The following is a 26,390-nucleotide window of genomic DNA, read 5'->3' as shown; positions in this document are numbered from 1 at the left end:
TAAACACTCGATCAAGTTGGATATGTTTAACAGTCACCATCACGAGTGGATTTCTAACTATATGTAGTTCTTATTACGATAATAAACTTTTTCACTGTGTTCTTTTCTATGAGTATAAACGTGTACACTGTATTATGAAAAGTTCTTTTTTACACAACCAATAACATTTTCTATGTGCCGTTTCGATGACTAGTACGATATGTACACTGTCACCAGACAAATGACCAGTGAAGCGTATGCATACAAAGGTGCAAAATGTGTACGAGTTGTCAACTAAATCGACGTCGATTTCGGCTACATACAGGAGACCGGGGTACCTTTGGCCACCCCTGATATTTTTGTTCTCGAGCTAATAGTTACAACTTCAAGGATCTTAGCAGTTTGCAGGAAATTCACACGAAAAAAAGTCGAGGAAACTTCTAATGTAAAATTCTAAACAGGAGAAAGTTGTTTTTGAGAAGGTACATGTAGAAAGCAAATCATGATTTCGCTTCTTTCTAGTTATGGGAAACGGAATTGCAACATTTTTACGGTCAAACGTGTTACTCATTGACAGCTTATAATGATATACATAAAACCACGCCAAGCACTTACTATCATATTGCTGTACAATAAGATTGAATTGAAATATAAATTTGGGCCCGGACAGGTTCGGCCTGTGATACCGGGGCAAATTCGGCCCATGCAACACATACAAAGTCGCAAAATAGCGGAAAAGTATGACGTTGCCTGGTTAATGACGTCATAATTAAACTGATTCCAGCGTGGGCCGAACTTAACCGAATGTCTGACCGAACTTACCGTATGGCGGGGCTCGTTCGGCGATCCGATCTTCCGGTAGGAAAAGTTAACTAATTCTTCAAAACTGAACTTTAATAATAATTGGCCGAACTTGCCCCGATCTCCCCTAATTGTTTTTAAGGTCTTAAAATCTCACTAGAGCTTGTTGTTTTATTGTTATCCCGACTAGCCGACTTTAAATAAAGCTTATCTCATTCTGAAATCAGTAAATATCAGATATCAACAAAAGCACCGCTCTTTTTAGGTTTTGCCTTTTCATATAATTTAAACGAAAATTATTCTCTTAAAACAAAATAATACTTCGATTACATAAGATAATAGTTTGGAAGAGGGACTAGTAAGTTGAAAGAACTTTTGCCCCATCCCTTTGACTATTCAGTGTCAATAAAATATGTTTGAATGAAAATGAATACAACGTTAAACGAAAATATAATTTCAGAGTTTCGGAAAAAATGATCAAATAATTCGAAAAAAAAAAATACCACGAAATGATTAAGTCAGCCAACGGGACTCTTCCCTTACAGCTGACCAAAATTTAAATGTCCGAATTATATATATATATTTTTATTTTTTTTGAAATACTGCATGAATATATCAAGTGAGTCTCCTAATGGTCGGAATTTGCTGATACATATTCATAACAATGTGTAATTACTTGTAATAGAAGAGGAGATTCCTTATCCTGTCTGGTCAGACAGTTTGTTCTGCAGTTGTTCGCGTCACATCAAATAACGCATGCGCACAACACGCCATTTCATTGTAAACAACATGACTTGCTTGGGAAGTGTCAGCAAGTGAAAATCGTTACCGCGTCAGCTAGGAAGCGTAAAGTTACCAAATGGTCAAAGGATAACTCAAGGATAACGTTACGGAAGTATAATTGCAGGTGGAAAGTATTCAAAGGAGAAAATATCTGCCCTAGCAGTAAGTACGGTGCATGAATTCTTCCGGATTGCCGGTATAAAGCTGAAATAGAATCGACAGACATGCTGTTTATGTAATGAATAAACATCTAAAAATATTAACCTCGCTATATATATAGTATCTTTGTCTAAGTTGGAACACAGATGAACTTATTTTGTTATGTAAATTGGCATGTTTCGGAGAGAGTTTACTTACAGTAGTTTATGCGAAAGGAAGGGATAAGTGACTGGTTAGTTTGATTTTGCTATGGGGCCCTCTAAGGGATAACTGTTATGATGTTGTAGCGTACCTCTATCGGTACTCGGGGTCACATGAGATACGTGCGCTATTAGATTTACATAAATTATAATATTCCCGGGTTAATGGGTAATGGTATGATTTAGTTATATTGTTGAAGTAGACGATTTTTTTATTCACATGCAAGATTAAATATGTCAAATTCAATATGAATAACTGAAGAGGAAGAACCTACTTATATATAGAAAATAGGATCGCATTACAAAAATACTTTTTAATCGGAATGTTTCAGCAGTTCATGTTTTCACATGATGTTGATTTAGAAGTTTTTTAGTTAAAACATATTTAATTGCCAAAATAGTGACAGCAGGATTTGGCTCAACTAATTACAACATTATTTACGTCTTTTCCTCAAACATATACATCAGATTTACACAAATGGCACAACTGGGTATCAAATAATATGTATAATAGTAGCATTACAACAACAGAATCAAAAAGAGAAAGAACAACAATGAACAGTCTCACAAATTGAGTATAGAAGTATAAAATGCCTTACGAATTAAAACCTACCGCTGGTCTTTATGAATTTTTGCACGTTACGAAAAATATCATTATTTTGTTGAGAAGACAGATCCAGATACCAGATAACAATATATCTAAGGAGATTTCATTAACAAAATTTAGATTTTGAAACAATTCAAATCTCTGGTGTGTATAAACATTCAAAAAAGAAATGATAGGCGTTTTCACATGCAGATCCACAGACACAGGCGGGACTATCTACGATATTGACTCTAAATATATCATAATGTAGGGAACTGCAGTTGTACCTTAATTTAGTATAAATGATATTTAGTTTCCGTTCACCATAACCAAAAGAGCTGGGCGATTTGGTGTCCAATTCTCGAGAGATGGCTTTTTTTAATCTTCCTTAAGTGACTAGTGATCTTTTAGCAGTATCTAAATTGTTCCAAGAGCGAAGCGTAGAAGGTAGGAAGGATGAATTTGTACTAGAAAGTCTGAAATTTGGTATTACAAAGTCATAACTGTTTCTTTAATGATATCTGACATTTTGGTTTACTGTATTTGGTAGAATTTTGTTTAAGAATTCAGTGGTGATACCATTTTTCATTTTGTACAATAACTGCAGTTTCCTTCTTTTTCTCCTGTCTGAGAGTCTTTCTAACCCCGATTCAAAATACAGATCATAATTACTAGCATAGGATGGAAGACCAGTAATGATACGTGCGGCTTCACGTTGACATTTTTCCAACCTCTCACTTTCATTAATTATACATCCGTCCCATAATTCACAACAGTAATAAAAGATTGGCAAAATAAAAGAGTTATATATTTTCAATAAAGTTTCTATTTTAAGAATATGTTTCAGACTTCTACATGTAAGAACATTTATTTTCTTCACAACGGATGTTTAAATAGCTGAAATAGTCTGTGTGGTATTGATTTTCAATAAACATGTTGTTTCATCTTTCTGTNACTAAAATTCAATAATTGGTCGTTAAATCGTTATTCTAAATCTCCATCTAGTTCTATCGCATTAGGGATAAATAAAACAAAATAATGAATACACGTAACATAAGGCGTTCCAAAAAAGGCATTGTTTTTTAATTTGCATACATGATTCAGTTTCTACCAGGAATCGCAATTTGTCCCGCCATTAAATCGGCACTGGGAGTCATTGGTTTAACACGACAGAAAATGTCTAAAAAAACAAAGAAATATATCACAAATACACCCATTTATTGCAATACTGTGTGGTATTGATTTTCAATAAACATGTTGTTTCATCTTTCTGTTCAAAGTGACTAAAACGTATATAAACATCTTTACCTATATCAACGGCTCAGCCATTGTTTAAAACCTGTCCTATAGTTTATATAAACATAACTTACTCTATGTATTCAATTTACACATATGCACGCTACTCGTTTATCGAATTAAGATATATGGATTAAAATCTTTCCTGTATAAAGACAATTATTATTTCAATGTTCAAATATTTTCGTTCGATAGTGTGTCACTTACACACGCAGAGATCAATGGAGAATGATGCTAAACCTTTTATAGAGTTATCATTTTACATTTAACTCTTTACAATTTATCAAAGCCAACAAATACCTTCACAGATGTATACTACACTATTGACATGGCTTCTATAAATGAGGTGTTTCATTTTTATGTCAATATGAAACGAAACAATGTAAAAGATCTGAATATAAGTAAAACAGTGTTTATTCATCATTATTCTGTGTGAATGGACAACATTTTTCTTTGGAATTGTTTCGATCAATTGTGAACAAAATATAAACACAGTGATCCATGATTAACGCGTATCTACCACATGTGACAGGTCCCACGTCTATTCCCCTAACCTTTCAGGTTAAAGTTTTACAAAATTCCAACATATTTCACTTCTCGACTAATTCCTATCAGATGCATTTGCCGCAGCTTTATAACTGCCCATCAATTTTCAACAGACGGTATTCTGGTTCAGCGATTGGAATGACATCAAAAAATATATTAAAGTAAATGTTATAAAACATATTCACAATAAGTACAAAACAGGGAGTACTTTGTGAAGTTATAACAAAAAACTCTATATTATCCTTATTTTAACTTCATCATATGTTTGGATTGACTGAATTTTGTCATGTAACAAAACTGAATATATCCTTGCGTCTAACTCGCAATGAGGATGGGCAATCAATATCTCAAAGTCAAATTCATTAATGACTTAGACACATTGGTTTCAAAATCAAAATCAAAACTCACTATTGCATGTATGACGGTATAATAGGTTATCAAACCGTAGTTTGTTTACATCCGTTAACAGCACTTTAACTGTTTTAATCATAACACCGGGGTTGCATTTACTGTGTAATATATAAAACCGAAATAGCATTTACTATACTTACCGTCATAATCAGTTCGTATTAAGTGTGTTCACTAATAACACTAGATCACTTTTATATCAAACCGAGATAACATTTACTATGCTTACCGTCATAATCAGTTCGTATTAAGTGTGTTCACTAATAACACTAGATCACTTTTATATCAAACCGAGATAACATTTACTATACTTACCGTCATAATCAGTTCCTATTAAGCATATTTAGTAACAAAACTAGATTACATTTATTGTGGAATTTTCCAGCAAACTGACAGAATTCACTGTGTTAACTGTCAAACTTAGATCCTTAAAAGGTCCAAGATAATGTGTTTACGTATCACACACACACATACATTCATATATATATCTTAAAGAATATTTGAGTGAAAAAGGTCACCGTATGGTGACTTTTAATCTATTTTCAAACAAATAATACCCAAATATGACGATGTCAAACATCTGACAAGTACAGCATGGCATTATCATATATAAGGATGATTATTATGAAATTATAAAAATAATCTCCGAATATTTGTAGTCATTCTATTATTGTGTTTTTTAATTTTTTAATTTTCCTACTTGTTCCTGTGTTTGTCGTCTACAAATACATAAGTTTTAGGCCATAAGCCTAATTGAAGTTTGGCAAACTCCGCCACTTAGATCTTGTGTAAAATTGCATTTCTCCCACAGAAAAGGGGGAGGAAGAGGGTGGGTTAAATACTTCAGAAGGTATACTAGACTAGGTCCGTACTTTGAATGGTTAACAAAATATCTTTGTACTGTGAGACCTTTTTGTTTACAAATTTTCTCAATGGCGCAATCAATGCATTTTACCCACAATCCTCTACTTCTTATTCAAGGCGAGTAACTCTTCCTATTTCTAGCTTTTATGCATGGGAGACGACTATCCGATACTTATTTGCAATTTACCCATTTAAAGTGGTTATGTGCACACACATATGCATAAATTAATCTAAGTGCTACGCTGTCTTTTATGCACTTTCAGTCAAGTCACATAAACAACCAAAAGAATATATGAGTGAAAAAAGGTCACAGTGTGACCTTTTCAAGACAGTAGCTTGTACAGTTATATATCACCGCAAATAACAAAGAAAAAAAAACAGTCACTAAGAAACAGTATCTTGTTATAGTAATACAAGCAATTTTCAGACCATGCTATACAACGTTCTGTATTGCACATGTGCAATACGGAATGTTGTATTTACCTACTAGCCGGAATTACTTTTTATGGGAATCCCCTTGTCATGGCGAACTGAAAAGTTCCCGGTATTTGCAAAAAATATCAAAGTTTATAAAATCTTTTTATCGATCTCTACCAAATATGGAAGGTATGTGATAAAGTAAAATCACACACTTGTGTTTTTCTAACGAATCAGAAAGCACTCATTTATTGCGTGGACGGCTTAGCACCGAAATTTGACAAAATCATGCAAATGGTGATACAAGCATAGGATTTGGCAAATCCGTTCTTAAGGGTGTACTTTAGCATATTAGAGGGGTAGCCAACATAATTTTGATTTCTTTCACGGCGGCCATCTTTAATTTAAAATTGGCATCATTTTGCTCAATAGTGGAGATTGAAAACAGATCCACACCTTTTTTAACGTGATATAGGTGATGACAACTATTTGAAATACAACAAAATGACCTGAAAATATGTTAAACAGACAGGAATTGTAAAAATAAATTTCCACTTCCGGTTAGGGTGGTAAAAGATCATACATTCGAGTGAAGAATGGGGGTATTTTCCGATGTATTTCGTCCTAACAGCTACAGGAACATAATGTTGTACAGGTCAAACCAGCTTTATAACACTTGCATCTACCAGAACAAGTTTTCTTGCATCCACATTTGTGTAACTCCTGGCACGATACTGCAATGGCTGCTAATTGTGTCAAATTGGGAATCCACAACCCATCTGCTGTCTCCTTAACCCATCCCTAATCGCCCGGACTAGGTAGATGTTGTTCATGTGTGACTGCCTGTCCCTATACATGACTACCTTGCTATGCAGCTCGTTTGGTGTGCTCAAGCAGTGCAGCTCTGGTGGGCGGAATCGTGTCATACAGTCTTTGTTTGCGTGCAAACAATTCAAGCCTGGATTCATTGATGTCAAATGTTGTTGTAGTTCTTTCGTACATAACTACAACATATGCCTCTATCAACTCCATATCAGCTTTACTGACAAATGAAGGTTTCTTACTCAATCGCCAAAACACCTCGGTAACGTCTACAAGTATTTCCCACGTCTGCCATGCCGACTTCTTTCCCTTTCCATGAAAAGCGGAGACAGTGTCACATCCGGTGAAAGCATTAAAAATGGCAAAGCCATTGATTTAGGACCAAGTGAGTGATCAATTTCGTGAATCGGAAGCCATCGCAGGTTTGTTCCTTTTCCAAATGCAACCCAAAGTTTTTCTACTTCTAGTGTCCTGAATAGAGACACTGCCAAAACCACTACATCAGTGTCTGAGCTGATCATCAATTATTATCAACTTACATCCCCTTTCAGCTGCACTTTTGATATGAACAAATATCCTTGTGTCTGTCATCGTGATTACACGGACTGAGATCATCATGGTCATGACAAGAATTTGTCATAACATCTTCGCCTTTTGTCACAAAATCATTTTGTAAGATTGAATCGAGCTGATTTTATCGGTAAGGAAATGAAACAATTCCGTCTTGTTTTTGTCCACTCTAAGGAAGCTCGCCCAAGGTTTTGGAGTCTTACTGTAGCCCACAACTTTCCGCCTGGTTCCAGCACCCCTCTCTTTACGTGTTTGTGCTTTTAGGCTGTCTCCTATGTAAATATCAAATATAATGACTACTCTTGAATGTTTTGAAGTAAGGTAGTTAATGTACGGCACAATCACGTCAACTACTACCATGTCTGACTGAGGTTCTTCTCTTGGCAAATTTCCCTTAGCTTCCAGAACTTCCATAAGCTGTGATTTAACGCCAATATTGCTTTTACCACTTTGAGACAATGAAGGAGGAAATTTCTGATTTTCGTGACTGACAGCTTTGACAGGATATGAAAAGCCTTGAAAACAGACTGCAATCTTCTCGGGCGAGGTCAAGCTTACTTTTGGTTTCATCGGAACTTTTCTTTGGTTGGCGACTGAACAAAAGAAACTTCTTTTTCGTAATAGGTTCATAAATGTTTGCCTTGTTTTGCATTCGGGTTCTGAAGTCAGCGTACTGATTGTCCAGTTTGTTTAATTTGCGACAGTTTCCCTGGGTCTGCTTGTACAATATTTTTGCTGTCTATCTTGTAGATATCTCCAGAATCCTCAAGAAATGGATTTCATGACAGTCTTCAGTCTTTTCACTTTGTCAATCAAATCTCGTTGCATTGACACAGAATTGTCATGATGACTGTCATCTGCGTTCCTTCTTCCAGACGAACATTCTTCGAACTGGCCTATCAGCCTACTGATTTCTGGTCCGGCTACCATCCAACGTCTCAAGGCAGATGGATCCTCGGTTAGCCCTACGGCACCCCATCACCTTTAACAATAGCGTCATTCTGTCCATGAGCCTGGTCTATCGCTATGTTTGAGAAAACGCGATTTGATTTTTTCACAGTGAAGTGCCCTTTTATGAATTCTCTGTAAATATCTGTATTTTTTTGTTTCCAATGAAGCCATATCGCGACGGTGAATAGGAAGCCATCTAGCATAGTTGATATGATCAAGTCCAAAAATGTATGGGATCAAGGAAGACCACGTTTGTTTGTACAGCTCAAAATCTGCCCCTCGTAATAATCGAATAACACTTAACATTAACAATTAATTATAAATAAGGTCCGAAGACCTACCCCAAAAGATGCTTCAAATTAATAACTATCAAAGTACTATGATTTAAACATTGGCGTGTGGCAGTATGGATCAAATGTAAGATATCTATAAAACCGGAAGTGAGTTATCGACCGATATTTGACCGGATGTGATGTTTTATTACTACAACGAGACAAATAAACCTTCATTCACTCAACCTAGTAACATTTTGTATAAAATACAAGCAATATGTATTCAAAAGGGAACATACATTTGATGTATTTACCTGGATAGACGCCATTTTGAAAATCAAAGATGGCCGCCATGATAGGATGGATTTTTTTCGTGGCTACCCCTTTAATATGATTAAATACACCTAAAGGCATGTTCTTACAAAGTTTTATGCTTGTATCACCATTTGCATGTTTTTTTTGGTAAGCTGCTCAACTAATATTCGTCCACGCAATAAACTCGTGCTTTCTGATTCGTTAGAAAAATACAAGTGTGTGGTCTTGCATATTTATTGCATATCTCTTCGGCTAGCCTGGGTGGTGTTTTTAAAGAAAAATGTTCCGTTGTATTTTCATAATTATATTTTAATTACCTCATATTTGTTGATTTAAAATTTGTCTTTTTAAGTTGATTTTTACGATTTTTTGCATTGTTCTTGTGATGCCTGCATCTTATCTCTTTAGTCCGTCTCCGAATATTTGTAGGTATTATATTGTTGTGTTTTTTAATTGTTTTATTTTCCTTCTAGTTCCTGTGTTTGTCGTCTTTAACTGACGCTGTGATGTGTTTACGTTTATTTACTTGAGAAGCTTAACAACCTCATAAGACTTCATTGTCTATTCAGATTTTAGTGTGGATGGTTTGAATGCACCGACCTTTGAGAGTTCGTGGGTAACATTGACCGCCCAGGCAGCAGCAGGAAGTCAACTTGTCATTCCACATGACCTCGGGGAATATCCGGTGAAAGTAGATGTTCAGATAAGGGTTGTGGATAATGGAAACTATTACATATTTACTGGATCCGGTTCAGCACATCGAGATGACGATTCTCCCAGTTCGTATGGTGGAGTTGTGTATATTTACAATGCTGTAGACATACGAGTATATGCACCAGACGGGGAGGGCTCTATTTTGGCCGAAACAAGTGGACTAGTGGCATTCACAGGTAACTTCCGTTGACTTTAATATTGTATTTTATAAATACTTTTGTCATAACATGAAAATTCGCGCAGTAAAATTAAAGAGTAATTAATTATTCATTAAATTATGTCTCTGAACAATATGTTGGTGAGTTCGAAAAACTGGAAGAAATGTTCATGGATTTTATTAATGTGACACAAAGGCAATCATAACACGATAGCGTTTCATATAAACTATAAATGTGACACGAAGGTAATCAAGACACGATAGCGTTTCATATAAACTATAAATGTGACACGAAGGCATTTTCTATACACTATACATATTTGATATAACACGATGGGGTTTAATAGATATTATTAAATGACACGATGTCTTCTCATAGATACTATTAAAATGACGCGATTCCGTTTCATAGATACTATTTATATTTAGTTTTACACGATGGGATTTTATAGATATGATTAAAATGAACGCGATGAGGTTTCATAGATACTATTAAAAAGAGGCGATGTGGTTTCATTGATACTATTTATAAAACAGGATGTCATTTCATAGATACTATTAACACGACATGATGGCATTTTATAGGTGCTGTACATATGACACGTTGGCGGACACAAAATCTGTGTATGTTGCAGGTGGCGCTGGAAGAACAGGCTCGACTCTTATTGGAGGATCGTATATTTCCGGCGAGGTCAAGGTTCGAGCCTGGGCACTGTGTGATATTGGTCCTCCGGCATTTTCCCATCAGTGGACAGTTATTAATAGTATGTTACGTAATTATATTGAAATATGATTTAAAAAGACATGTCACCATGAGCTACCAGTGTCTGTGAATGACATACTTAGTTTCCATTATCTTTCACCGATTCAACTACTGGTTGAGCTGAAATTTAGAGTAACTTTAGTTGGACCATTATTCAAATTTTCAAAATTTGATGAAAGGGTAAGTTGTGAAAATACGTCATATATCCAACTGGTCATTCGTGGTAACTTGTCGGGTTCCAGTTTATGTACAGATACTTCGTTCAGTGTATAAGGCATATATTTAATTAATAAGACTGATCTTTGAAAAGAACATGTCTTACAAATTCTATGGAATTAGATATATATTGAGATATGTAAAAAAAAAAATCTTTTTGTAAAAAGAAATCTATAATTTTGATAAGAAAAGTGAAATAACATTCACAGATATTTTATTAATTTTATGAAAATCTAAAGAATGCTATACGTGATAAAACAGATATATCTATGTTCAAGTTTTAAGAACAAAGTTATATTTCATGTTGATATAATGTAATTTTCAAATTACAATCGTACTCTCTTGTTGTATTTCACGAGTCACGTTTTACGAGAACCAAACGTGTTTTGTAGTAAGTGCTGCAATGATTAAGTATTGACCTTCATTTTAGCGGCGTTTACGGTAGAATGAATTCAGTTGGCAACGAAAATATAAGGAATAAGTTCCGGTCAACTGCGTTCATAATATTATGTTCATTGCCAACTGCGTTTCTTTCTACCGTATACGCCTCCAAAATGAAGGTAAATCCTGATACTAACATCAAAAAATGTTCAATTCCTAAACAAAGAAAAAAAGTCGAAGCAGGTTGCTACGATGGTAACTACGGTAGCCGTGGCTGATAGGTGAATACAGTTTCAGTGAATCTAGAATTGACACACTGCACGGGTTGTGACGCAGTCGAACGTCACAAATGGAAGTCGCCATTGTTTACTTTACCGTCACATAATTATTTTGAATGTGCACCCATGGAATAAGAAGTTTGCCATCATTCCTTTGTAGTATAATCAGACATAATGGATCCCGAATATGTTCCATGCTTCTAGATGTTGAAAGGCACAAACAATGACTGTCATCAAACAGTTATCTCGCTGAAGCGTGAATGGCGCCATATTTGAAACAGAGTATCAATTACGCTAATTTAAACTCAGTAAGAGTTTACTAAACTGAAGAAGGGAGATATGTCAATATTTAAGCTTTAAAAACTTTTCCATGTTTGACCCAGGCGCATCGGCTTACCACCAAATATCACATAACTTGGGAGTATATCCGGACTTGGTCACAGTACAGGTAGCCCTTGGTTCCACTGATTACTGGTCAGACGCCCAAGGTAAAGCCACTTAAATTTATACCCTTTTCCTGAGCGTAGAAATACATTAAATATTTTTCCATTTATATTTGTTAATGTTATTGTATTCGTGTTAATGTTGGTGCCGCAATAGCGATGTATTTTATTGTATTATATGATGGCTGGCTGTACGACTTTATACATTTAAGTTTTGGATAGATTTATTACTATTATTTCACGTACATGTATACTTTACGTAGCTAATTTATATATATATGCTGTGTCCAAATTCGTTTGTTTGTTTTTAAATTAGTCATAAAATGCAAACATTGTTCACGTTATCTTTCATGACAATACGTGATTACTATTCTTGATTAAAATAAAACTTGTACACATTAATATGTTCAATGCTGAAAAGTGTTTTACATCAGTGAACACCAATAACAATATCTAATCCCGGGCTTGAAAATAACAATCACAATACTAATTGGATTATTCCCACTATTTCGTTGAAGGAAGCGCCGGGATATCTGACAATGCTCCGTTGTATATGAACATTGGCGGTGTTCTGTTTGGGTATGACACCACCATGATACGGATATGGGCTTCAAGCGAAGGTGAGGTTTGATGGAATAATTACAAGTATAAATGTATTTTTCAATTCATAGATACAATCATATTCGTCATATTCTATCATGCGCAGTAGCGCATCCTGGACACTATGTATGCACGAAGCTATGTTGCAAACCATTAATAATGTGGAAAAAGAGATACATTTTGATCATTTTTTTTTACATTCGAGACACCAACAAAAGTATTTCATCTTTCGGGATGGCTTGTTTTGGTATATGCTACATGTACTTTGTAGATTAACTATATGCGTGAACAAGGTTGTGTTTTCTATGATTAACTACAGGTGACGAACGTAAGAAGCCATTGGACATTTCTGTCATAATGAAAGATGACGCCACGTTTTGTTCCCGATTACTTTAATAGTATATGTAAAAGACTCGAACAGTTTCTGATGGAAATCATTCATATATATTTGTTCTTGATAATGTCATAGCAATATTTTTTAATGGGAAGTTTTGATAAGGGCCGTACAGATGAAATGCTATTATGCATCTATGCACATACGATTTACTTGTTTTATAATCAAATTTTCAAATATGATAGAATCAACAATATTGTACCGACAATGCTACTGAGTAATGTTTCTTTTTCAGGATATGTTTTTAGTGCATATGACGGATGGGGCTTGAACGATGACTGGAGATTTAATTCGGGCCAAATAAGAATCATTTGCTGGACATTTCCGGCAACCGAAATTCTTTTTGAGCACACTTTAACCATGGGAATAGGATTGACGAGCAGTTATGAGATTGACTTCTCCTCTACATTTGAAACAGATGACATACTTATGTCAACCGAGGTAATGATACAAATATACATGTAGCTTCGAACAATATAAATAATACTTACTGCAGAGGGAATTCGAAATAGGGCCTTTGGAAAGAGGAAATATTAGGTCAATATAACAATCGCAATGTCATCCCTGTTTTAAAATTTTAGACAAGCATACTGTTAATGTCACCGAATAACCCAGGTGTTAATTAGCAGCAAATTCCCTAGTCCTGCATATTTAAACAGGATGGATACAATCTCTTATGAAACTTGCTTAAATACACAGTTACCTTTCTATGATTAAACAAGGTTTACACTTATCATTATACCACTCCCTACAGATCACAGTTGCAGATGGAAATAATCCCGGGTTCCGTTTTTATGGAACCGGTAACAGTTTAACTGATGGAAGTGTAGCTCCATTTGGCGGGGTTGCTTACGCTTACACTGAAACACAGATTTTGTTATGGCGGCCATCCGACTCCTCCGGGGGTAAAATGGTGTACCACGACGGTATATGGGCTGGCGGTCAGATGTACCAAATGTCAGATACCGCGGAAGTCACAATACGAATTATGACTGCTACAGGCACCGGTAAGCTATTTTTTTTTATATATAAATTAATCACTAGGAGGGCGAAGAAACGATGCACACGTTTCAGTTTGTTGTATATCGATGTAGAAAGTAAGTGTGGGAAAGACTTATACAACTCTTCAGAACCTTACAAAATGTTTGGCTGCATCATAATAGTCTATTCGTAAACTATTACCGTTCTTTCATGTAATTTAAGAATATATAACTTTTTTATTCACATCATCTTTTATTTTCATGAGATCATGGCCTTTACAATTCTGCACAATTTCAACACCTTGTGATTAATGTTTCAATGATTATGACTCCTAGTTTAAAAGTTACATTGTTCTTGCAGATATTCAAACTCGTGATATTATATTTAAACACTCGTAATTGACATTGTACTACTTTACATTGTTAAATTTGGAAATTGTTTCAAAAGTATGCTATCTTAATTAAAAATTGTTTGACATAGATCTATATTCGAAAACAGTTATAAGAAATTTGTATTCAAAAGTTTTCTGTGTATATTCTAGATCATGTGATGTTTTATGTATCTTGACAATTGTTTTGAATATAAACTTGATATCACTGTTGTTTTGATATAATCACAAAAATATACACTTGTCATACACGTAGCTTGATTAAGACACATAAGAAAAGTTTAAAATATTGCAACGCATGACGTACATGTATCATAGGCAATGTCATTACACTAAGACATGATGGCGAATGTTTACTTGATATTATCCCGTTAACTTTTGTGTAATTCAGTGGCTTAAACTAACAAGGTCCAAAATGAATATAAAAGTAAAAAGATAAAGATATCAACATGTTAGACAAATACTGGAGTTTTGACTTTATCCATTGTCAGTGACGGGAGGATGTGGGCACGGTAGCTGTGGCACCAGTCTAGACCAAGTCAGTGTAACATGCACGTGTGATCCTAACTGGACCGACAGTGACTGTAAAACAGGTGTGCATTTGTTGTATTGAGATGTCTTTAACATTTGATTTTTTTCCAACTGGGTGTCAACATATTTAAATACCTGACAAGCACACACTTAAATTCAATTACTGATGGTAGACTGGTATTTTTAACAGCTTTATTGATCCGTAAATGGCGCAAAAGATACCTAATACTTACATGTCTTTTAATATAATATTGAATTATAAATAGTTACCTGTATTATCATTCCGTGATTCAACACGCACTTCTATTCAAAAATAATATAGAGATTCAAATGAACATGCTGAATATATGTCGCATCCTACTGATGCTGGTACTGATGTGTACACTATTTATATGACTATTTCAACAGCTGTGATAACTACTACCACTCAGACTACAACTACTACTGTCGTTACTACCACTCCCACCCCTACGACTTCAACCATTCCCGCCCCTACGACTACAACCACAACCGCTGCTACGACTACAACTACTTCCGGCACTACTCCGGTCGCCACAACTGCAGGTGACAAACATGTTACTCTCCTTCAAAACGGTTGAATGTAGAAGTTATTGAGTGTCTTTCTGCATACAGAAAGCTCATTATCAAACGTAATTATATATGTTTATTTAGGTCAAACACATCTATGCAAAACATGATTTCTGACACCGATTTATCACCTAAGAAAATAGCATTCCTTGTTAACTACAAAATCGTAACATTTGATGTTATTACAATTGATTATAGGTGTACAATTACATTTAGTATTAGCCTAACAGAGGTACAACGTCGTGCACACATATGCATGCATTACACACACGCATCACCTACATATGACGGTAGGTCCGATCTATTTTGTATGTAAAGCTATGTAGGTACATGTAGCCAGGATCCAGGGTCATGATGTACATATTAAGAAATGCGCTTGCTCTCTACTGAAGTGTTCCCTAAAATTTCATTTTGCTTTCGTGAATTATGGTAGAAAATTAAAAAATCTAGAAACGCTAAATATCTGTCTTGTCAAAATGACGATGTGAAGAATTTGCAAGACTGGTCAAGAATCGCAGTGTCATTTCTTCAACCCCTTGACAGAATAAAAAGACGTTTAATGCATACATCACATTTATTATGTTTTGCATCATTTTTATGGGATGAGCACGTGCTGTGATGTGATGTTACGTCACTTATGAGCAAACTTATATACATTTTAAAAAGTAGAAGACTGTTTGTGAGATGAAGGTTTTGGAACACAACCATTTACGGTATTGGATGGACAAAATCGGAAGCACCGGGATTGATGTTTGCTTTTAATATTTTTTTCAAGAACTCGGCTAACCTCTTCATTGATGGAATTTTCTTAACTCCCAAGGTTACACATCGTAACTGTTGATATGATCCTTGATCTCCTATGTTTCTTATAAATTCACTAACCTGAGATCCATCATCGTCTTCTTACTTAACCAGCATGTCCTATAAATGCCGGACGTTTAACTATGTGACTCATATTTAAATAAAACCACAATAGATATAGTCCATATTTACATTATTTTATCAAACTGGACAGAAGCTCAATTTTAACTGTCTCCCTTCAACTCCCAAAGTATTACTTATGTTACTAACTAATACATCGAACTAGACATGTTAGGTACAATGCACAGATAGAGTGTGGGTAGCCGCTATTTAAATGAAATCAAATATAAGTAGTTATACGGTGTGTTCGACTTGAAATTCTTTGCATCATCTTTGCCATTTCTCTGATTTTCTGTTAATCTGTGTTGCATGGTTATGAACTTCGGTTGATGATGCAATAAATTTGATACGATTTTCCGTTATCGCTAACTGCAGCAGTGACCACGACTTTACCGGCTGTAACTAGTGCTATGTGTGGTGTACCGACAGCTGTAGCCAACACCGACAGGCTGTACGATGGCACTTCAGGCGGGAGTAATGTTCTGTACTCGTGCAGTACTGGGTACGCCTTGTCGTCAGGCGATCAGAGACACACCTGTGTGGCTGGGGCGTGGGTTGGCAATTTACCTGTATGTCTAGGTGAGTAACAGCTACATGGTTTACGTAGTTTAATAAAACATCTGGTAATGCCATTTATAATTACCACGTGGAATGGGGAGGCGGACAAATGCTGATTATTCAGTTCACTCTTTTTCGACTTTGTAGACTTTGTATTACATGTAAAAACCTTTCTATTCGTTGGGAATATGTTTCGTTTTTATAGTAAAATAAAAAATAGAATGTCAGAATTTCTTGTAGGGATAAGGCTGTACTGTGTGTACATGATCAATATTAGAAATCCTATATGTCTGCTCATTGCTCAGACTTTGGCCACATAGCTTGCTTACACATGCTATTTTTAACATGATCAATATTTTTGTCAATACAATTTAATTGCAAATACACGACATTGAACAATGGGAAAACAAACAAACAGACATATCGATGGACTGTGTGAAAATATATACTCACATGCCTACAATACATAACATCTAAATAAAATGAGTATATGCACTGTTTCCTTGTAATCCTTTTGTTTTTCCTCCTTGTTTTTTTTATGTTATGATATTCACTATGTCAATGCCGTGTTCCGTGATATAGCAATGCTTTGTCTATGAAACATAATGTATGTCTATGTTTTTGTCCCGGGAATGAATAATTTTCCCCCTGATGTCTAATTTGCAGTCCCTTGTATATCCATGGTGTTACACCTGGTATGTACATATTTGTGTTGTTCCTGTAACATGTAACTTTGTTGCAGTCCATTGTTCAAATTGTTGTTTCTAGTATTTTAATACATTATTTACCAATTGGTATGTCCAACCTGTGATCCATAGTGAGCCAATGTTGTGGTCATTTCAATTTAATTGTTTTCCACAGCTTGTTCTAATACGTTTACGCCCGTCATTACAACACCAGAGGCCCTTAACGAGAGATTGGAGACACTGAAGAAAAATACCGAACTGTCCGCAAAGAACACCTCTTCCTACAAGCGAAGTCTTGTGTGTGCGTACGATCCACGGCCTTCTTCCCTATACGTTGGCACCATCGGTATTATCATGCTGAGTGTAACATTCATTCTCCCCTTACTTTTGGACGGACTCAATCTATATAAGCATTGTCAAGAAGGTGATGATGATTATTACGACGACTATGATTAAAGTGAGAACAACTCAGACATTTACCAGCAGGCACCATAGAAAAAACAAAACTTCGATAATTTAATGCGACGTAATATTAGCATACCAACCAATATATCAATGTATCGCACGTAATCTGTAGTACAATGTTACTAAATATGAGTAAAGCAAATGTCTGACAAATGTTCCGAGATTTATTATATATTAACTGTCATCATACTAACGTTAAAACTCAATAGACCTAATTTTCTTAATGTACATATGTAGAAGTCATCTGAAATTACCGAGTACGAAGTTTATTCAATTTGTGGATAACCGGATCCTTAAATCACCATAAAAATAATAGTCAACGAACTTAATTGCTTCAAACTTACTTGCATTATTAACATAAACAAAGCGCATACAGAATAGCTGTGATCTAGACACAATTTTAATGCTATTGAATATATTTCTATTACTATTCTCCTTTTCATGTTTAATGGATACATGCAGAGATGAGTTGCAAATTAATTTTGTATTGGCATTCTCCGTTTATTTAATGTGGATACTTGTGAATTTACGTTTTAAATCAGATTAGAGTTCTTTTTCTTTTGGTTATTAATATATAATAACAAATACCGGTACAGGTCTAGTTTTCTATTAAAATTTTCAAATAGGAAAGATATCTCTTTTAGCAGTAAGTATGGAATAAAGTTTGGTGTTTTCGTAGCCCTGTTAGACCCCCTAATGCATCAACGGGTCTTCATGCAATTTCTTCAACTTTAAACAAAGGCGCCAAGTTTAGTATGATCTTACTAAAGGCATACGATTCAAATATGAACATGTTTAAAACCTCTCTCACATTTGAAAAACGAAAAAAGCCATATAATAATAACACTTTTGCCTATGGTGATGAAATACGGTCAGTGGGCCTGTTACTAAATGGCACCTTTACCCTTGACTATACTGAAAAAAAGAGTTTGATGTTTATTAGGGTATGTAGCACAACATTTCATGAATTAGAAGTGTCCGCATGTGCGCATATCCGAACTGTATATCTTTAATCTTTTGAAAAAAGATATTGATAAATATATTGCTTTTGAAGCAGAGCAGGATATGCTGTACAGGAAGAATGTTGTACTTTGGCATTCGGTCACGTTGGTGCGTTATCATGTCTAACATGGCCCTCTTATATTTCTTTATTTAGCCGCTATGTGCTTAAGATAATGTCAATATAACGTATCTTAGATGTCACAAAGTATATTCTTTAACCTATATCCCTTTTGTTGTCTTTTTATTTACGTTGTTTATATTGATATTTTATCGACATGCGTCTTTTGTGTAAACACTGAAATTCGATACTGCGGTTATTGTATTGTCTAATCATGTTATAAATACGATAAACGTATCGATACTATGCTGCTATTGTCATTTACTTGTTGACCTGTTTCATACATGTGTCCAATAGTGTGTTTGTTCAGTGTTGTGTTGATCGTCAAAATTTTGGGGAACTATTTGGTTTGAGTTCGCCATCATGACTACATAACGCGAGACTTCTATTCGATGAAATCGTATATTAAAAAAAACTTGATGGCAAACAATCTAATCCATCTCTCTGCGCAGCATCCGTTTTGTAGTGTAGAAGACGTTTAACAATGTCATTTTTGAAAAGAAAATACTATTTTAATTTTAGAATTAGTGTTGTATTAGTTTTCTCCATTCCCCAAACTCTTCAATTTTAATAAGTAGAAATATGTCATCACCCCTTTAAAACGTTAGCTTCTGAAATTGCCATGTAAATTCTCAGTCCCATATTCGTACATGTGCTACAGTAGATAATAAGGCCCGACTGTTTCTTGTTCAAATGCATTTCTTCGGCGTCACCCAACTTAGCTGATATCTCTGATTTAAATCCAGAGCAAAAATATCCTTTCTTTTTCATATGAAAAATTGGAAAAATAATAAATAAAGTTATAATTGAAATTGAATTTGATTGTGATAAAAATAACAGAAGATTCTTTAAAAGAAAATGTAGTATTGAATAGATCTTTTTTCCTTCCGCACGTTACATTTTCGTTCCATTCTTTCTTCTAGAATTCCAATATCTTGTCTATAGTAAAATTCACACTATCGCTTGATGCACTTCATCTATAATTCTATACAAAAGCATATCAACCTATTCAGTTTCATCATATCAAGAAGATGGAACGTAATGAAAGTTAGATACTCAATGAGACACTCTGTATTCGGATGTTACCAAAGTGTTTGTAGAATTGGATCACTCTGAAGATCGATAGGTTTTAATAAAGGACAAGACGTACACAAATCTTTTTCTAAACGAAAGCTTTTATTCTGTGACGTCACACATACTGGACTTTGTAAACGTCGATAATTGACGGAATAACAATACACGAATTATGTCAATAATACCAGATATTTTATTTATACATCTATCGACTTTTTCCGAGGATAGAATGATACTGCCGAGTTGATATTTGACAATAAAAAGAATTTTATTACATGCAATTTATTTATTTACAAGTAATCCAGTCAATGACTATGAGGAAAGATTGGGGTATGCATTATAAAAAGGCATTATAGAAAAATTGTCTTATAATCTCAGCGAGGGTTTCTCTGTGATTTGTGTGTTACTTCAGTGCGCTGTATACCCAACGTCTGAAAAGAATCTCTGTTGCTTATTAGGAAATATTTTATTGTGTCATTCACTGTAGTTAAAAGAAAGAGTTTATGTCATTTGTGAGTCGTAAGATAATGAATAAATGGACTGTGTGTGTTTACAATTGTATGATATGATTGATGACTAATTTTGATTTTATCTACATGAATATATATACACGGTACGTCCATGGAAGTTTGTACGAAAGTAAAATACACATTACAAATGTAATTTATTGATACAGCAAGGTGGCGCTAGACGGCAAGGTCCGGGTAAACCCTCGTACACATTTTAAATAATAAGCTCAAAAAACAGAAACATACAGTATGACACAACAAGGGTATTTGTAAACGTGTTGATCGCTAGTTACCTGTGAGGAACTAGGCGACAGGAAAACAAAATTTCATGTCCATCATCAGACCTCGTATCACACCACATTACATATATCACACCTCAAGAGAATAGTTGTGGGAGAGTGTAATGGAGGCTACTGAAATTACTAATTGTACATTTTCTTAGGATAGAAAAGATGAATGCCAAATTTATGGTACACAACATAAGATCTGCATAATCTTATTTTGAAGTAAACATTGTTGTTATGTACTTGGCGCCTTTGTGCTCTTGTGACTACTCTTATATCATAGTCTGTACTTTGTTGTGGTCAGGTTACTTTGCTATGTTTTGTTGTTGTTTTGGCGTATTTGGTCGATATTACATAACGGTGGGATATATTTAATCACAATCTTTGGTATATTTTGTTGTGGTTTGTTAGCGCTGTGGTATACCCTGGCGTTGTTAATTTACGACTTTGTCGTTGTAAGTAAGCACTTTGATAGATTTTGGCGGAGTAAGGTTATGTTTTCGATCTTATACTTCCATGTAGTATGTGTTGTCGTCGTAAGCGCTTTGATATATTTTATCAATGTTACTATACGATGTTGTTAGTGTGGTCATCGTGAGTTAACAATGTGATATGTTTTTTTCTAGTTGTGTATAAAGTATGTTAAACTATCTTTTCTGATTGTGTTTTTTAAATAAAATCATCGAAAAAACATTACCAAGACACAAGGTCAATTCATTAACTGCTATTGGTTTTTGCATTACATCGTTTAAAGAATTATTAGATAGTAATTGCTCGTCATTATTTTAGGTAACCGTTAACAACGGAAATTACGATGATTTCCGGTTTGTGGCGGCTGGAAACAGTCAGACAGATGGAACTAAAGGTCAATATGGTGGTATCATCTACGTGTACACAAACGAGACAGTTCTGTTGTGGCGACCGTCAGACCTGTACAACGGTCAAATCGTGGTATTTCGGGAGGTGGTATTTACCAACAAACTCCTACCTCTGGCAAAGTCAACCCTGCTAGGAGTTAGTAAACATTTTTAGTTACCCACAAGTAATACACCCTGTATACTATTTCATTGGTCAACCGTCTAGATATTACGTCGAGTAACGATGCCTTGCGAAGTCCTCATCCATTGATGGGGTAAATGTTCCCCAAATGAAACATGTGGTTTTCTAAAAATATAATCTAAACGTTGTGGGAGAAACAGAAAAAAAACCAAAAAAACTTTCTCGTGCTGGTTGATTATCATGTTTGTCTTACACTCGGTAGATTATTTTCAAATTGAAAAGGCACTCGGTAAACCTCATGTCTCTGAACAATTTGATAATCGACTAACTCGACCAACTATCATAATTAACTAACTCAGATTATAACCATCATAATTAACCAACTCAGATTATAACCATCATAATTAGCCAACTCAGATTATAACCATCATAATTAACCAACTCAGATTATGATCTCACAATGCGTCATGATACATAGCATTTTTGCTCCATTCGAACATCCAGGACAATGCTTATAATATGTAGTGTTTCTGTTCAATTTGGGAAGACAACGGACCATGCGTTCCGAATTATTGATTGTTATTTTGGAACATCGTGGACAATTTCTGCTAAGAAAAAATGTTATTTGTATGTTGTGTGTTGATCACTTAATCAATCTATTAATACACATGCAACTTAATAACACAAAACGTAGTAAAAAATTGTCAAGGCAATTCTAATGAGATAAATATTCTGCACGTAAAAAAGCCAAATATCGTTCCTAACAGTGTTTTGTTTGATCATCTGTTGTGATTTCTTCCTGTTTGGCCATAGACAATACATTCATACTGGACCACATGGTAGGGTAAGGGTCAAATAAGATCATACTGGAACCAAGGGTAGTCGTAGGGTCAACTACGATTATTCTGGACCCAAAGGTAGTCTTAATTTTTAAAAACACTATAAGGTCATTAAGGACAAGTTGGCCTTATTAACCCATCAACCCCTCGATATCGGATATAACCTCAAAGTGTTCTTCACGAACCTGAACACAAGTTAAAGAAGGCTACCCAGCAGTCATAGTCAAGCAAATTAAGAAAATACAATTACCGTTGCACTATTTAAAATAAATTGACATGATCTTATTTTTGGGTTGTTACTTATACGGAGGATGTACCCAGTGAGTCTTATGTATATTCGATTATGCAGGTTATGCAACAATAACCACTCTACAAAATGAGTCAGCACTTATAAATTATACTACATCGTCGACTCTGTTCACTTCGCATACGGAAACCACAGCTCTAACCACTACTAACGCTATACCAAAGGATTTCACTTCTTCAACGGTATCAGGCATCAAAGCGTTTTCGAGTGCCCTAGTTACAACTAATTTTGGATTGCCTTCTATTTCTTCCTCTGTATCAGGAAGTGAAACTTCAACTGCAAGTCCAGACGAGACTACAATCCGAACGACCACCCCCTCAACGCTGCAATGCGATAACCCTACGGCTGTTGCAAATGTAAAAGTGCTGTATGATGGTACATTGAGCGGGTGTGTGGCACTGTATTCCTGTATCGAAGGGTACTCTCTGACATTGGGGGATATCGAACATTATTGTCTGTTTGGCATATGGCAAGGACAATTACCTGTCTGTTTAGTTACGGCAGTCAACAGGATAATATCGATTATGTTTTTTTTTTGTATTCCGAATCATCATTACTATCTTAAAAGCGCTAGTTGAAATCGTAAACAATACCCTATTCTTTTATCTCATAAATAAAACCGTCATAGAGCTTTTAAAGAGTGTGTGAAACCATATAGATAAATATATTGGTATATAACCTTATGTGTAGTAAATTACTCTGTTTACAGTATCTATAACCACGTTAGATGTTGTTCTTGAAAAACTCAGGAAATCCACTCACCATGCAATTTTCATAAAACTTGTTAACATATAATTCGGAAATAATAAGGGGGTTTAAATGGTTTCTGATATAACCATTTTGATAGCATACCCTTATCCCCCCCTCGAGTTTGATATGAACCCTCGGAGTCTTTGTGTCTCCTGGCTGATATTGTGAATCTCGAGCTGGTAAGGATGGTTTATAAAATGTGTCATATTATACCGTACATATGGTTGTTACCTTGCATTTGTATATAGTAACATTGCATACAGTAAATACAATGTTACTCTTTATACAGGATGACCTTGTGCACTGTAAATAATTCTGTATAAAACACTGTACATAAGCAAACACTATGTATACAATGACTTTTCATTTTTAATAACAATGTTTACATTATATATGTATACAGTAAATCGCGATGCAAAGAGTAAATTAAATGTTGAGCGTAATATGCTATGATCTGGCTTAGGACGACCTTTGCTTCGATATCGATCTCTTCAACTCGCATTCTGACTTACAGTTTTACCTTTCAATTTTTTTTCAGTCTGCACATTATCACATTGGCCGTTTTTTACCCCTACTACGTCCGATGAACCCCCAAGCTATTCATATAAGATCAGCAGGATACACTACAAGACTACTGCTATGTATAAGCAGACCATAACATGTGCCTTCGACACAAGATCATCCGCTATGTAGACAGGGTCCGGAGGCATTCTAATACTATGTCTGTTCGTCCTCCTCCCTGTCATATTTTTTTCATATAAACATCAGTGACAAAAAGCAGCCAAGCTCAGAATGAAGTTCTATTTTTTATACAAAGATCTTTAATTCAATATTTTTGAGATTCTGCTTTGCACATTTGTTGTGCTAAAAATCGTTAATGCTTTGTCAAAATCAGATTTTAAATTTCGATATATACGATTGTAAATCATTCAAATGTTTAGGAAAAAGGCGAAAAGATGACCCATTGACAGTCGAAATTTGAAATCTACAAACAACTTCAAGTCAACATGGCGTATCAGAAATATTTCAAAATGGTTGTACGAGAGGGACGATAATAGGCCTCAATAGCATAAAAAACTTATTTGTGGAACAGGAATAAAAAATAGCCAAAACAAATAATTTTGCTATCGAGATAAAATTCCATGTTCTTTTATTTTTGTTTTTCATGATATTTGACAAACTATTGCTTTTGTTATCAATTCTGTAATTTTATTCTATTTTCTAAAATGTACATTTTCTTTGTTCATTTATAAAACAAATATTTAAAAGTAGTTGTATTGCTTTAATTTTATTTTGTATGGTATTACAATTATGAAAACCATTTTATATGCTAATGTTGTAATAGACACCATCCTGTATGGTGTTTTTGTATTGTACATACAATAATTTCCAAAATTATGTATTAAATTTAATGCTCAAGTAATTATATTATATAAAAAAAGTGTTCATGTCCCTCCTACATTTGTATGTGAATAACTTCATGAACACAGTTATAGTATCATGTACATTTAATTGGGCTTGATAAGTTACAGTCCTATTCTAGTTAGCAGTGGCTGTCCTAACAGATATTATGCTAATTACCCTATACATCGGTAAATAGTTTTTCCTGAAACTCATCTCAACCCTAGTTCGTTTATAGACGCCCATTACTGATACATGTACACAATTCATTTTCGACAAGTTGTTAAGTATTTATATTATAATGACGTACATGTTGTATTCAATTGTTTGTTCGTAATCCCTAAACAAACTCTATACTTCGACCATGGTACATGCTAAGCCACTACTCCATTGTTACATGTAACTGTACGAACAGGTCCTAAGTAATCAATACATATTAAGTTATTGATATTTCTTCAAGATTAATTGGTTTCTTCATTTGGTTATCTGGCATTAGTTTTAAAATATAAGACGTATTAACTTGAAATGATCTTCGATAAACATACACTAGACCCATGGGGAGTATCACTCTGTTGTTTTGAAATGCCCACCAGATTTGTGCTGAAGTTCAGCGTCATCGTATCATTTTTGTGTAAGTATACTTTTCCTCAACAGGCTACCTTTTGAATATTTTAACAGAAGAATTATTTCTTTTATTGCTTCCGTCTCAGTCTAAATTTATAAAATAGTATCCCTTTCCTAGTTTGTATTATAAATTGATGAAGATACTCTCCTCGGATTTATCATTACACATGTATATATTTAGTTTTCAAATACATCGTAAATAGATGAAAAAAATCAAAAAGAAATCAATGATGTTGTGTCATAACCAGTTGTCATCTTCTCCCCCGATAAGATGTTGTGTCATAACCAGTTGTCATCTTCTCCCCCGATATGATGTTGTGTCATAACCAGTTGTCATCTTCTCCCCAATTTGATGTTGTGTCATAACCAGTTGTCATCTTCTCCCCCGATATGATGTTGTGTCATAACCTGTTGTCATCTTCTCCCCCGATATGATGTTGTGTCATAACC

At 34.8% G+C, this 26,390-nt stretch overlaps 1 protein-coding gene across 1 annotated transcript; it reads left to right on the top strand.

The window, feature by feature from the left end:
- The first annotated feature begins 8,277 nt into the window (after positions 1 to 8,277).
- Positions 8,278 to 24,228, top strand: LOC110460657. The gene is made up of 12 exons (XM_021513697.1): positions 8,278 to 8,389; positions 9,539 to 9,859; positions 10,476 to 10,604; positions 11,862 to 11,966; positions 12,440 to 12,541; positions 13,151 to 13,356; positions 13,670 to 13,922; positions 14,776 to 14,877; positions 15,224 to 15,379; positions 16,754 to 16,903; positions 17,744 to 17,929; positions 24,179 to 24,228. Exons 1-12 carry the CDS (start codon positions 8,278 to 8,280, stop codon positions 24,226 to 24,228), a joined length of 1,872 nt encoding a protein of 623 aa, XP_021369372.1.
- The last annotated feature ends 2,162 nt before the right edge of the window (positions 24,229 to 26,390 follow it).

Source organism: Mizuhopecten yessoensis, unplaced genomic scaffold (assembly GCF_002113885.1).
Source record: "Mizuhopecten yessoensis strain PY_sf001 unplaced genomic scaffold, ASM211388v2 scaffold10447, whole genome shotgun sequence".
NCBI classification, from domain to species: Eukaryota; Metazoa; Mollusca; class Bivalvia; order Pectinida; family Pectinidae; genus Mizuhopecten; species Mizuhopecten yessoensis.
Note: the sequence above shows the minus strand (reverse complement) of the source record. Positions and strands in the feature narration are given on the sequence as shown.